We start from the raw sequence: 15,680 nt of genomic DNA on the forward strand, positions 1-15,680 counted from the left end.
GCGGGTGTTAGCTAGTACAATATATATTGAACCCTTAAAACTTTAGAATAATGTTTAATTGATTTCTACGAAAATGTAAACACGTTTGACACTATCGGTTTTCCTTGACAATGACTTTAGTCACATGAATCTTTTCTGATCTTCCAAATAAAAGTTCTAAATAGGTATGCTCATTGAATACTTTGCAATTTATTCCCGCAAAAACAGTGGGTCTCGAGAGTAGAGGACTCCGTTAAGTTGTTATTCTGATTCGGTTATACGAATTTTAAAGTTCAAGTGAGTTAACTAGAGGTATTTGAAAATAAAATCATATTTGGCATCACGGCTATTCAACATTCTTGCTAGTCTAAATAATCAACCCCCAACAAATTACAGAATTATAAACCTATTCAATCTCCCAAATCTATCCATTTGCATATACTAGTGACCAAAATCAGCCAAATCGAAGCACTATCCCCCTCCGAGTGCACGCTTCACCGGAGGGGCATTTTTAATACCATCGATCGTAATTACAAACCAATCTCCATGCTCGCCGCCCCTGATCCCGATTAGCCCGGTATTTCATTTCGGTTCAATCCTCTCTCTTTCCAGGTACGTCATCACAACCCTATGCGGCGAAGAGTCCTGTCCCTGTCCGGACGTGGTCATCACGCTTCTGTTCTGGATTGGCTACTTCAACTCGACACTGAATCCGCTCATCTACGCGTACTTCAACCGGGACTTTCGGGAAGCGTTCCGGAACACGCTGCAATCGCTACTGCCGTGCTGCATCAAAAAGAGCCCGTACGGGGGCTACAACGCTTACTATGTGTAGTAATAAGCCTACTTAGGATAGTTGTTTGGCTGACGCGTCTGTGTGTGTATGTGTACGAGTGGAGTTTTCTCTGGAAAACATGGTTTGCTTTGGGATTAGTTTTGTGTGTTGTCCCTTACAAGGGATTAGCACGTGTATGAAATTGGAAGTATTTGCGACTGTTGAGGGTTTAATTTGGTTTTGAAACTGTGGGAGATATTTTATTAAACGGACGATATTTGGAACCGGAAGCAGAGTAAAGTTTATTCCGAACGCTCGTTTTTATTCGCATTTGCTTCGAATATTTTTTTAGGCAAGAAAATCTTTTCGTATTGTGTTCGGTGCATCAATTTTGCCGACACGTAGGATTATTTTGGGGAGATAATGAAAAGTAATTTAAATCTGATTACCAATTCCTATCACGAAACAAATTTCCTGGTTTGCTTTTGAATGTTTTTGTTTTCCGATGTGGAAGCTTACTCGCATCATAGGTTTGAGCGAAAAAATATCCATCAATGGATTATTTAATTCATCACTGCACAGCAATTGAAAAGCTTTGCATTTGGTCAACCGACCTGTTATCTCGGGTCTATGCTTTTTCCGCATGTTTGTTTCAATAGCCCCACTTTCACTTTTTTTTTACTATCCACTTGAGAGGGTACAATCCCATTTCTGGAGTGTGTACATTTCCGCATCGGAAACGCTCGTCTGTCAGATTGAAGCGTTGTTGAGTTATTCTGATTGAAAACGTGCTCTTTGATGATGAGCTGGCCAACGGAATGCGTCAAACGCGTTGGCTCTTTGTATTGTTCAGCAGAGGGGTGCGCCAATATAGACAAAACTAGAAAAACTCTAGTAAGAGAACTGCGGAGAGAAAAACAGCATTTTTGACAACGTATGCCACGGCATTGTATGGCAACTCGTCCAATGTTATAAGGATAGGCAATGCTCGATTGGATTCGTTTTTTGACAGCTAAACGCGAATCCAATCGATCCAAAATGGAGTCTCCGCAGTTCTCTTTCTAGAGTTTTTCTAGACAAAACACCTATTGTCCTGTTGATTACAATATTGCGCACTTCCCACCAACCTGGACTCAGCACTTTCGAAGTGCGAGTGATCAAACTGCTACTGAAAACTGCGAGCTGTCAAATCACATGTAACTCAAGTGATAGAGATGGTACTTTCATAGACAGGCCAGTCGAACTAACCAGTCTATGAGAAGAATTCAATAGAAGAATAGTAAGTGCGTAGTGTGGTTAGAATCCAGTTTTTAGTGCCATAAGCAATATTATTTAAGAGATTCTGTACGATACCGTTCAGGATCAGTACATTGCGAATTTTTGACAGTCTGGAACAATAAATTCCATCTGAAGTAATTTTGAGCAAAAAAATGCAATCTGGAAAATATTATTTGCTAATTGAAAGATGACTCATTGAAAGGCCAAGTTTTAATAATATATGCGGAATAAAATTTGGACAAAATTCAAAAGGCATTTTTTCTGTATGAAAATCTTTAATAAATGTTCTCTCTATATACGAAAACATTTGTCAGCTTATTAACTTAATTTAGAAAAAAAAACTCCTAGGAACTTTACGACAGTTTGCCGGAATTTTTGGCAAAGCAGTCGAAAAAGTTGATGTTGACTTTTTCTTGATTTCTTTCATAATTTTTATTATCAGATGTTTGATAGTTTTAGCACAGACGTAACACTATGAGGGAATTCCCTCCTATCGATCCGGCAATTTTCCCAGAATACTAGCTCCACCTTTTATTCACCGTCCCAAACACTTATTTTCTGGTGTGTTACCCCTCAGGCTTGGGAACAATTTTTCACTAGTGGTCTATCCCTCATATGATTGTTCATATGTCAGTGGCGCAACAATTTCAAATGTGGCAACAGTCCCAACTACAAATATATTCAAAATGACCGTTAAAGCGGGCATTGTTTTCGAGTGTTATGTCTGTTAGTCTGTGGTTTTTGGTCAAAAATTATTGGCATATACTCTCCACTTCAAACTAGCTCAGAAATCCTCAATTGGGTCATTAAATGCGAAAAAAAAATCTTTTTATTACATACATCGATAAAGCTGATGAACAATGTTTTTTCCAACTCAGGAAACGTGAAAATAATATTAAAATTTAAAATAAAGAAATATGTTGACAGTCTGGATTTGACACTATAAGAAGCATTTGACATATCGAATTTCACGACAAATGATGCCCTGTCAGAAAAAAATTAATACATGCTTTCCCGGTTTTTCCGCACGGTTTTTTTCATTTGACATAAACACCATGCAATGCATAGTTTTTTTTCATTTTGGGTGTTGTCTTGATAGGCCAGATGTAAACAACCGCAGTTTTCCTATGTATGGTTGCCAAGTTTACATAAGATTTTATTTAAAACAAAAAAAATCGTTTTTACGTATTACAACGAAATTTTTTTTTAAATGATGTTATATTATGTATATTGGACCTAAAATTTATCGAATGGAACGGAAAACTATATATAGCTTAATGACCTAATTGGACGCAGTTGTGGATCATTTGGAGGGTTACCAGCTTTTTGTACAAAAGGTACGCCATAATACTGTATTGCGTTCATTTTTTTGCGTAATATCTAGGTGCCAGATTAGAGGTTTGCTGCCATTTTGTTTACACGGTAGGGTAAAGTGCCTATTTTCACCATACTAAGCAGGGTGCCTCACTAATTCATTAATTTCTCGGCCTCCAATCAATGGAATGCGAAAGAATTGACATCAACAGCTTTGCTTCGTTGTTAAGAACCAATATATTAACACAAATGCGCTGAAAACAGTGAAATTCCCGTGTTTGAGCGCAACGAAAACCCGAATCGAGTGCCCCTATTGTTGCGCTACCATATGACTCAATGCGTTGAACAAAGATGGCAGACACTGCTCTAACCAACGGCTTCCATTGAATAGGGTGATAATAGAAACATGGCGAAAATGGGCTCAACACCCTATCTCCTCGCGGGTTGAAATCAACACTGGATGTTTAAAATATAGAGTTCTATGCAAATGATTTCACTCACACTACTTGGGGGTTTGTTTTCCTCCAGCTGTCATATGTTAAACTGTCAGTCAATTTAAACGTTTGCTGTTTAAATGCTCTGTGTCACTGTGAAACTTATTCTGGAGATTACAATACCGGTTGGGTTAGATCCACCATGCAAATAATCCGGTCGAAAAGCTTTTTTTCGATTTGTTTTCCTCCACCTATCAAAAATTATGACAGGTGGAGGAAAACAAATCATTGAACACACTAATACTACTGTTACAGATTGTCAAGTACTCTATGGGCAATGTCGTAAATACAAATCTGGCGAAGATGGCACTTTGGTATTCGTAAGATGAACCTTACATGAGTTGTGTGAGTGATCACAGTATAAATCTACTTGCGTTCGTCATACCGGTCGTTCCGCTTCCATTTAATCCTGTGACCGCTATGACGTCGACCCGTTGTGCTTCAGGATTGTTTACATATTTTTGGTTGCCAACACTAGCAAACCGTGTGTTCTCCCAGTCAAAAAGGGCAAGTTGCTGGCTAAGGGGGGGGGGGGGGCTATTTGCCAACTCGGATGCGCTAATTGCCCTTCAATTTGTGAGCAAATTGCTGGCAATTGGGGGGCTATTTCAAATGCAACATTTGGGCGATTCGCCGCCGTCATTTTTTTGCCGCCCAGCCTGCCCTTAAATCGCCCCCAAATCGCCCACGGAACGCGCCATTTAATCGCCCTTAGTTGCCTAATATGAAAATTAAAAATAATGCTTATTTATGGATTCATTATCTACTCACATATACTTACCAGTATACTAGGTAATCACCACCAAATTATAGGAAGAATTAATGGTGAAATTGGTATTGCACTCCAAAACTTACCACAATCTGATGTTCATTAAGATTTTAGGTCAGAGATCTTGTTCCGCTATACTTACACACTATTTTTACTTGGGGAGACGACCGGAATATGATTTATAGGATTTTCGGCCTTTGCGGTCTGATTAATCAGAACGGGTGATTTATACTGCCCGACGTTTCGGCCACTGGTTATGGCCTTTTTCAAGGGAAACTGTAATTTATTCACGGTTACAAATAACATATTTAAAAAACGGAAATACAATTTGTTACTCACTACTTTATCGTTCTTCGTTTGAGCGTCGTTTGCCGACGATCGGAGGTTTTTTTAAAAAAGCTTCAAATATGCCGTTACTAAGCAATTGCATGAAAGTTAGTGGGTTGAAATTGAAATAAATTAATATTATTTTGCTAAACTTACTGGTGGGTAGAATTGTTCAGTTTTCCCATCACCCTTTTTTAATCACTGTGCACGACTCAAAGACACTTTAGAAGATGGTTGGGGCAATGTGAGATGGTAATGAGTGTGAGATCAATTTTGACTGAGTACGTTTAGGAGTGGGCAGTGAGATGACGGCTTGTCTGTGTGTTGTCTCTGCAATCTGACGGATTGTGAGGCTTTGGCTGTGTGGAGTATTCCAGCGTTGATAGTACTCAAGCCATCTACATCTCTGCGGTAGTTTACGGTGTTGGATGTGTTGGTAATATGACACATCTCCAATATTGGTAGAGCCGTAGTTCGATAGCTACGATCAATAATTTTTGTTTTGGTCAGATCGAAGTTATGTTGTTGCTGTATGATGTGATCAATGAGGGCTGTTTTTTCGCCTGAGTGTGTTGTTGGAATATTTGTCGTGTCGAATCCTATGTTGAATATTTTGTTGATGTTGGATTTGTGTCCATTGAGCCGTATTTTTAACGGGATTAATCAGACCGCAAAAGCCGAAAATCCTATATAACTTACACACTATTCCACAATTTCCCACATTCGTTGGCTAAATGAAGTGCACTAGACAAACAAAGTACAAGGGAGAACACACGAATTGTTCAAAAAACAATTTCAAGCTTAAGTTTGAAAAACACGAAAAACAACCAAGTCCATTTCAGCCGCCAGAAAATTTGTCTAAGTATTGAAATTGCCTTTAAATCGCATTCGCAAATTGCATTTGTTCCGAGGGGCAATTAGCACAGGCGAGTTGAGTCAAACGTCAAACTTTTTAGATCGCCTGACCATGTTCGTCCGCATTTTTTTTTGACAGGGCTGCTACACCTATATCCCAGTCAAAAAGGGCAAGTTGCTGGTTAACGGGGGGCTATTTGCCAACTCGAATGCGCTAATTGCCCTTCAATTTGCCAGCAAATTGCTGGCAATTAGGGGGCAATTTCAAATGCAACATTTGGGCAATTTGCCGCCGTCATTTTTTGCCGCCCAACCCGCCCTTATATCGCCCACGGAACGCGCCATTTAATCGCCCTTAATTGCCTAATTTGAAAATTAAAAATAATACTTATTTTAGGATTCATTATCTACTCACATATACTTACCAGTATACTACACTCAAAAAAAAGTAAACGTTATGCCTATTGATTTTACACATAGATTTTTGCAATTAACGGAGGCATATAGACACTATTTGCTGGCACATAAACCTAATGTGTGTATTTACAAGAAATATTAATCTTACATTCACATTTCATAACTATTAGACACATAAAACCCCACTCTATAACAATATGCACATATAACTTATGTGTGTGCATACATAGTTTATACAGTTGACACATTGAAGCTATGTGTGCGCGTGATAACAATAGCATTTCTTCTTCATATGAATTTTAAGCGGTTTGAAGCAAATAGAATTAACGTTTGGATTTTTTTCAGTGTAGGTAATCACCACCAAATTATAGGAAGAATAAATGGTGAAATGGGTATTGTACTCCAAAACTTACCACAATCTGACGTTCACTAAGACTCTCGGTCAGAGATCCTGTTTCACTATACTTACACACGATTCCACAATTTCCCACATTCGTTGGCTAAATGAAGTGCACTAGATAAACAAAGTACAAGGGAGAACACACCAATTGATCAAAAAACAATTTTTAGCTTAAGCCAAACATGAACCGCCATATTTGAAAAACGCGAAAAACAACCAAGTTCATTTCAGCCGCCAGAAAGTTTGTCTAAGTATTGAAATTGCCTTTAAATCGCATTCGCAAATTGCATTTGTTCCTAGGGGCAATTAGCACAGGCGAGTTGAGTCAAACGTCAAACTTTTTAAATCGCCTGACCATGCACGTCCGCATTTTTTTTGACAGGGATATACCTCATTGCTCTATTCGTGATCTAACGCTGGATGTCGACCGCCAGATGGCACGGGAGTGCAATGATGATGTTTTTATGGTTTTATGGCATCTGTCAAAACACATTGGAAAGTAAATTCTGAATTTTATAAATTCAATCAATATTATAATTAAATGTTATTTCTTCTAATGAAAAGTAATATTGATGAAGAAAATATGTTTCCTACCTCTGAAAAATATCCAGATGGTAAATTTCTTGTTACATCACTAAGAATTCGTTCATCCGGTTTCAATTTATACTAAAATGAAATTCAGATATTGAAATTTCGATAGAAAACACGATGGTGAGCAAAAATCACTGGATTAAAGAGTGCAGGTGTTGACAGTAGAGGTTATCCACCGATAAATTCCAATTCTAGCCAAACATTTTCCATATCTAAAACAACCAATCTAACCTCTACAATACAAAAATAATTCCGGATCTCAATAATTCGCAATAAAATATTGAGTTCAACTGAATATTTTGATGTCAAACGAAAGAACGAGTGTTTTCTTATCATCTGTAATCAAACTTTTGGTGAAACTATGTGATATTTATTTTAAAACAATTAAAATAGAAGAACCATCCTATATCATAAATGCAAGAAAATATTTTCATCATCATTATTTGATTGGTACCAAAAATGAAATCTAGTTGGCGCATCGAGCGAAAAAGTTTCACGTTTGAGAGCCAATAGAGTTCTATGCAAACGATTTCACTCACACTACTTGGAGGTTTGTTTTCCTCCAGCAGTCATATATAAAACTGTCAGCCAATTTAAACATTTGAATTAGCTCTCGTAAAGTATTTATAATAGTGTTGAAATGCTCTATGTCGCTGTAAAACTTATTCGGGGGACGTACAATTCCGGTTGGTCATATTCCATCATGAAAATAATCCGACCGAAAAGTTATTTTCGATTTGTTTTTCTCCATCTATGACAGGTGGAGGAAAACAAACCGTTGAACACACTAATACAGTTACAGATTGTCAAGTACTTTATGGGTGCCTAGAGTATGACGTTTAGTATGGTGCCTTGTGCAGGGTTGCATTTTTGTTTAAATGCTGGAAGGGTTGTCCAAATTACTCTGCATACGTTAGTTCGCATTTTTCAATGTTTCGATTATGTTATCCTCAGTCAAATCAAAAACTTCTGACCTACGGTACGTGTTTGTGATTTTTGGATTAGGTGTCCAGCTAACGGCCTAGTCGATCTGTCAGTTACAGAGGGGAAATATTTGAAGCACAAAAATCAACCAGATAGACTTTAAAGCGTCTACTCAGCGTTGTACAGAGATGCGCGAAAACCAAAACTAAAAGTTTCAATCGTATAGAAAACGACGGTTTTAATCGTGTATTGTGAACAAATATGGCGGATTAAGGTTGGAATTGAATTCAATGCAAACTTATTTAACTATTTAATCAAAATCAAAATATTTAATTCAGTCAAATAAAAAGTCACCCAAAGTGTACACAAAATTGCCGGTTGCCAAAACTGACCGACAAAATATAACTTAGTAAACCGTGCAGTCAGATTTTTACACTATCGTTTTTGTTTTAACTCTAGAACGTTGCACTGGGGTACAAATGTACCCCGCGCCTTCTTTGGAGCCATGTAAAGACGAGAATTCGGCATTTTCTGACCTGGGACCCTAACCAAAATTCGATTTAGAGTTCCTAGTAAGAGTAGAAAAAGGTGGTATAGCTAGGGGCAGTTACCTTGTGATGCATTTTTAAAAATCAGCGAAATTAAATGCATTTCTTTCCATCAAAATAGAAGACGTCAAAACCCTACAAAAAACAGCCCTACATTCAACAAAACATCGAACAAAGTGGATCAGCGTAGGACGATTGTTAACTAATCTTTTCTGCGAGGGAGTGCAAAGTTGGTGCAAAAATGGAAATCAAATGCATTCTTTCTAAGATGATGCAAATTTGCTATACATTCCTAGAGTGATCTGCCCCTAGTAGTATAGCCAGTTTGCTTATAGGCTTCGTAGAAGCAGGTGTCAAAGTTGGCGTGGGGTACATTTGTACCCCAGTGCACAGTTGCCGTTGGCGTTTCGTGCTGTCAGTGGAAATGTGATTCGTGACAATACCAGTTTTTAACTGATTGTTTTACTACGTAAGTAACATTCAGCATTATATAATCATTTTTAATCATTTATTCAATTTATTTAATTTGATTTCGAAGCGGAGCAAAAAATCGTTCTCAATTTTACTGATTTTTATTGTTGTATTGTTTATTTTTTTATAGTTTTTCAAAGCAATGGCTCGTAAGTATACCTTGCGCACAATTACTGCTGTGACGGAAACGTTGCGTGTTACCAATGTATTACTGGCCAGAAATATTTTTTCATTTCAATTTCACCCCATTTCGTGGCATTTTCTAAAACCCGATTTTTTAACTTTCACTCTTCCAAATAATTAAACTTTTTTAAAACTATCGAAATTTCATTTTATTGCGTTTCTAGACCATTCTTTCAACTTTTAGAATCATTTGATTTTTTCAAATCGGTTGAAAACTCGCAAAGTTGTAGTAATGTTTATGAAAAAAGTCAAAACCGCGATTTATTCAGTTTTTATTTTGTTCAAGCCAATTTATGTATCATTGATTCAATAAATTTCGTACTTTCACTTGCACAGCTGTTTTCGCAATTAAAAACGATGATAATAATGTATTATACATTTCCTTTGTTTGCAAGTTTGCCTGCGAAAATTGCGATCAAACGCTTGGGGTATATTTTTACCCCAGTGCAACGTTCTAAGGTGGAAAACGCAAGTGCAACGTTCTAGGGTTAATCTACTGACATTCTATTAGAAAAAAATGATTTAAGGTACCCTCCTACCTCTCTACTAAAACTCTAGCTCTGCTTCCGGTCCCCCCGAAATCCGATCAGTTGGGTGCAGTATGTGAAAATCAGAATATTGTTGGCAGTCAAGCTAAAATAAAACAGTCGTCCCACTCCCTCTCGATGCTCGGGAATGTTCAAATATTTTCAAATCGTAACAAGTTTCCAGTGTGTTTGTTCATTGACTGCATCCTTGCGGGGGTCTCGTACACGTATGCCGGAGCTGCAATGTCAACGTTTAGGTATCGAGTGTAAACTCAAATAGCAAAAAATCACTGAAATGGGATCGATATAAACAGAAAATAAAAAGTGTGTTCAATAGAGGCTAACAATGCCGATGAGTGTTACCGTTGTAGATATCGATCGATTTTACGAGTCAAGCTCGTTCATTCCCACGAAGTGACGAGCCGATATCAATCAGAGAGAAAGAGTGAATATATTTAATATATTTAGAAATAAACGAAAGCGCATCCTTTCGCTATTAGCTATATGATGTAAAATAAAAGAAAACAACCTGAACCGCCACGTAGAGCAATCAAGCAATCAAACCATGCACCATCCCTCGTGAGTTGTGACAAGAGCCTGTTCAGAGTGGCGCCAAATCATGACTGTCACCCTAATGGATTAAGTTTGTACAAAGCCCTTGGAAACGTTTAGTTTAGTAGTGAAGCAACACAGTAAACCCAGATGAAAGGGCCAGTTTCCTAGTCGTAGTAGAAGTAGTAGTAGCAGTAGTAATACTCATAGAGGTAGCTAAGTACCACATAGTCATAAAACGGCAAACACAACATACAAGTCGAACTCGTTGAATGTAGCAATAAATAGTTGTTATATCGGACAATTGTTAATAGTTAAGGTAAGATATAGAAAAAGAAATTGAAAACGATCAACTAAAGAGAGTGTGTGTTTTAAGAAACCATGACGGATGCAACATAACATACCAAATGATATTAGTTGTGCTAGTATAAGAACAAACAAAAACCAAAAAATGAAACGAATCAAAGTAGAGCAATCGTCGTAAAGAAGAATAAGAAAATTTCATTAATGTCAGAGTATCGTATATGGCTTTGATCTGAGCATTGTTTATTTTATTTATTTGTTCCAATTTTTGGTTTTTTGGCAGACACCGTATAACTTCAAAAAAATTGAACTTACTATTTACATTGTTTAAACAAATCTAACGTTATAATTACAACTAGATTTGATGACATTGAAATCAAAACTATGTGGAGTTTCCTGGTATTTGCAGCAATACCTAGCCACAGGATTGTTTTGATCATAAACTGTACGGTGTCTAAAATCCACAAAAGAGAGGGTGATGCAAGAAGATCGCAATATTACTAGACAACATATCTAATAGCGCACACTGTTGTGCTTCGGATACTTGGTACTATTTTAACCCCTTCATGTCAATGTTGTTTATAAATAACGAAGTTTTTAAACAGCTATAACTTTCTGATACAAAAAGATTTGAACACAAAAATAAGTAAGGCTGTGACTATTACCTTTCATTTGAGCACTAACAGTTATAAAAATTATCCCAATAACTGAAGTTATTGCAATTGATCTGATTGGATTCCATTGGAGCAGTGCTGCCAAAGACAACTTCAGCAAAAGTTGAAAAATGAAATTTTCATATATCATCGTTGTCTTGAAATAGTTTTCAAATCTGATAAAACCTATCAATTTAGACTATCTTCAGCTGCATTTTCCATACAATTTGACTATTGTTCTTTTCTGAACGCGTTCTAGTCAGCTACTTTGAACGGCGTTGTATGGCGCCCATACTTGTACAGCATACTCCAAGGTGCTCCGGACTAGAAAAACTCTAGAAAGAGAACTGCGGAGAGAAAAACAGCATTTTTGGCAGCGTATGCCCCGGAATTGTATGGCAGCACGTCCAATGATATAAGGATAGGCAATGTTCGATTGGATTCGTTTTTTGACAGCTAAACGCGAATCCAATCGATCCAAAATGGAGTCTCCGCAGTTCTCTTTCTAGAGTTTTTCTACTCCAGACCAGTGCGCAGTATAAAGATTTCAGTGCGAAGAAATCCACAAAATCGACTGTGTTCCGTTACAGAAACCCCAATGTTGCAAAAGCCTTCGCCGTTATTTCAGTGATGTGGTCAGCGAAACGAAGTTTTCTATCGAATAACACTGCCAAGTCAGGGATAGAATGGTATATTCGCAACGCCTTATATTAGCCAAGCGTCCGAAACATATCACCTTACATTTATCGACGTTGAACTGCATACCGTTCAGCAAGCACCGTTCCTCTATATTGGCTATATCGTCTTGGAGCACAGCAGAGTCGAGTGCTGAGGCAATTGAACGAAACATTTTCAGATCGTCAGCATAGAGCAGTTTTCCAGATTTAATGCGTGTGCAGAGATCATTGATGAACAAGAGAAAGATCAGTGGCCGTAGATGGCTTCTTTGAGGCACACCGGTTGGCGTTACGAGTGTGCTTGAGCGTGTGGTGCCAATTCTAACGAAGGCGGATCGCTGTGAGATGTACAAGTGTGCAGCAATCTGGTTACCTAGGCACTACAGTTTCAAAACAGCAATGTTGTGGGGCACCTTGTCGAATGCTTTCGTGAGGTCAAAATATACAGCTTCCACTTGGTGACGCTTCTCGGCAGCTGGAACTAGAAAGCTTGTGTACATCATCAAGTTTGAAGTGGCGGAACGTTTTTTTACAAATCCGTGTTGGCGTTCGTCGATTATGTTGACATTGTAGACAAACTATTCCAGAACTTTAGCTAGGTAGTGCAGCATCGAGATTCCTTTGTAGTTTTTAACATTGTGTGCGTCAACAGCCTTATGAATACGAACTATAACAGCTTCTTTTCATACAATTGGGAAAACATTTTCCGAGATTGAACGATTTAAAATAATACTCACTGATGCAGAAAGTGCTCGGACACAATGTTTTATGTTAGGCCCTTTCAAAGAATCAACACTGGACAGAGCACTCAATACATCGGAATCACTTACGTTAAGAAGAGGAAGGTTGATATTAAGCGTTGACAATTTTTCAAGGTACTGTTGCGATGGATAGACAGGAGTGCTGGTAAATACTTCTCGGAAGTGGTCTGCAAAAAGATCGACCGACTCGGCAGCGGACTGTGAATTTTTGTCTCAATGATAGACACTTTCTGGTACTTTCTGGTTCTGGGTTTCGTGGGATTATTTCGAAGGCTGCGTTGAACTTGGTTCAATTATTTACCAAATGCACTGTTCCAGGCTATTTCATACTGCAGTTCAATTTGACGAAGAACAGTTTTGTTGTCGTCGGTCCTATGGTGCGTTGCGTAGGCGACCAAGCTCGGCGTTCCACCACGGAAACTTATAATCTGATTTTTTACTGAAACGTTTTTTGGAATATTACGGTGAAGAATCTCGTATATCGCATCATAGAATGCCACAACTGCCTGGTCTAGGTCATTTCCAACCAGCATCTCACGCCAATGGCCATTGAGACTTCATCGAAGTTACATCGAGTAAAGTCAAAGTTAAACTCGTCGTTAATTGTATCAAAAGCTTCACCATCATCAGAATGCGCATCCAGTCTTAAAACGAAAGGTTTATGGAGAGGCTCTACCTTCAGTATAGATGTCGAAGGCTCAACCAGTTCGAACACGTTCGTGTCATTAACGAAAGCTAAATCGAGGATCCGTTTATTCACGATGATAAAAGAGCAGATTTGATACAAGCTACCAGCGACCAACGTTTCTGTGATGTCCGTCTCTTGTTCCGATGCTGCATTTTTAGGAAGATATCACTTATAATCCTCATCAAAAATCCACCGAAGATGAGGAAGATTATAATCAGCTACAACAAGTATATTGTCGCGTCTGTTACATTTGTCCAAGATGCTTTGGACTGCTGAGGAGTGCACGTTGTACAAGTCAGGTTCGGTCTTAGATAAATATCGTAAATATATAATGATCGACCAGGCATTGAAACGCGTACGACAACTTGCTCCAAACATTGACATCTAGGCATTTTTAGTACAGTCCCAGTTAGATGTTTCTTTATCGCTATAAGAACACCACCTCCGCGGTTTAGATGACTGGTAGAAGAGTTGCGATCGCATCGGTACCAAACTTAATCAACACAGGTTTTTCGTGTTTCTAGACCACAACAGTTTGAAGGTAAATTATGGGTGTATCCCTACAATAACTAGAAAAAAAAGAAAGGGTTAAAATGGCATTCCAAACAACTTATCTAAAAAGCATTTTTCAGGCTTATTGGGTACCTGAGAAGTATCAGAACTTTTGTCAATTGATGAAAAATCATATTTTCAGCTGTTGGAGCATGTGATATAGACGATTTTTGTACAATTCAATGCACATCATCCTTGAAAACCTTCAAATTTTTTATGGCATCATTTCAACCAATGGACGTATTCCACTGAACAGAACAGGGTACTCATAGGCGACATTGAGGATTGTTATTACACTCGAATAATTTATGGCTCGTTTTGTAGATAGCGCAAAAGTCCATTCAACCAATTCGAAAGCATTTCTTCTTTCACACAGATCATCCCGATAGTGCAATATGTTGCTTCGTACAGCTTTTAGAAGTCCAAATTGTCAACGACCTTACTGTTTTAAGCTCACAAAGAGCGTTTTTTTGTTGATTTGATATCGACCCCCACTACAACTGATTTGTAAAACTGATTTGCGGAGCTTTGTTCTGTGCTTGTAGCTGGTGTTGCTTATAACTTACTTACTTATCTAATTTTCCCATTCGTCAGCGTCTTGATTCGTAAACTGTGTCAGTTTCTCTCACCTCGATGAACGGTTGGTCTGCAAAGGTTTGCGTGTCGCAAACTTTCTTCCTTCGATTTTCTCCGTATCGAGAACGGCAAACGCAGAAACTTTGTGTGAGCAGCTGGAGTTGGCAGGTTCTGACGAGGGTTTGGTGCTTGGTTTCGTCCTGATCGAAATTCCTGCTATAAGCGATGTATGTCCACTGGAGATTCCGCTTCACACCGGTCTGCCGTGCTCCACTATAATGCCTTCTGGAGGCTGCTGTTATTGTTGGTGCAACTCGTCCCTCATGTCTCGACAACTCCCTTCTGGCAACTGCGAGTTGTCTTTGGCCTTGCTAGACAGCTGCTCGAATCCAATTGATACTGGCTGGTGTGCCATGGTCGGGAGGTGGTTTAAAAAAAAGGTTGTTGCTCGCCACACCATGACAGGGCACCATTTGTCCCATTCGGCTAATGGTGTTTTTGGAGCTCAACAGTTGTAGGCAGGCTGAAACTTGTCGATATACCTGAGTAAATGTTCACGAATCCACCTTGATTTCTCGTGCGTGATACCTGCCTCTTTTTCCTGTGGCTACATATTCTAAAGTCTACAGGTTCACGCCCAGGACTATCGCTGAAATGAACTTGTCATCAAGTTTGCGATTAACGTGGTTTGCCTTCGACCACAATCCGAAGGTTCTCCTCCACACCAAATCTCCCGATTTGAATGTTACTTCTCGTATTCGAAGATTATATCTCTGCTTCGCTTTTTGTGACAGTTCTTGATTCGTCGCAGTACGAGCTCCTGTACTCGCCAAACTGTCGGCAATCACATGTCCTGTGCTACATTGCGGTCGTCTAGAATGTTTGAGCTTTGTTTCACGTATAGATCAGTGTTAAGATTGGATCGGAAGTTGGTGAAATGCGAACATATTCCGGTCGCATCGTGCTTCGCATTGTTCAAGGCCGCCGTGATCAGTGATGCCACAAGTACAGATTTATCGAGAAAGGTACAGATTTTTGAAGCATTTTTGGTACAGATTCTGTACGG

At 38.6% G+C, this 15,680-nt stretch overlaps 1 protein-coding gene across 1 annotated transcript in view; it reads left to right on the top strand.

The window, feature by feature from the left end:
- Window positions 1-10,974, top strand: part of LOC131695720 (uncharacterized) — a 72,160-nt gene extending 61,186 nt beyond the window's left edge. Inside the window, exon 5 of the mRNA XM_058984216.1 lies at window positions 592-10,974. Within this exon, the coding sequence (XP_058840199.1) occupies window positions 592-814 (223 nt within the window). The 3' untranslated portion in view covers window positions 815-10,974. The remainder of the gene's footprint in view (window positions 1-591) is intronic.
- Window positions 10,975-15,680: the final 4,706 nt, after the last annotated feature.

Source organism: Topomyia yanbarensis, unplaced genomic scaffold (genome assembly GCF_030247195.1).
Source record: "Topomyia yanbarensis strain Yona2022 unplaced genomic scaffold, ASM3024719v1 HiC_scaffold_5, whole genome shotgun sequence".
Lineage (NCBI taxonomy): Eukaryota > Metazoa > Arthropoda > Insecta > Diptera > Culicidae > Topomyia > Topomyia yanbarensis.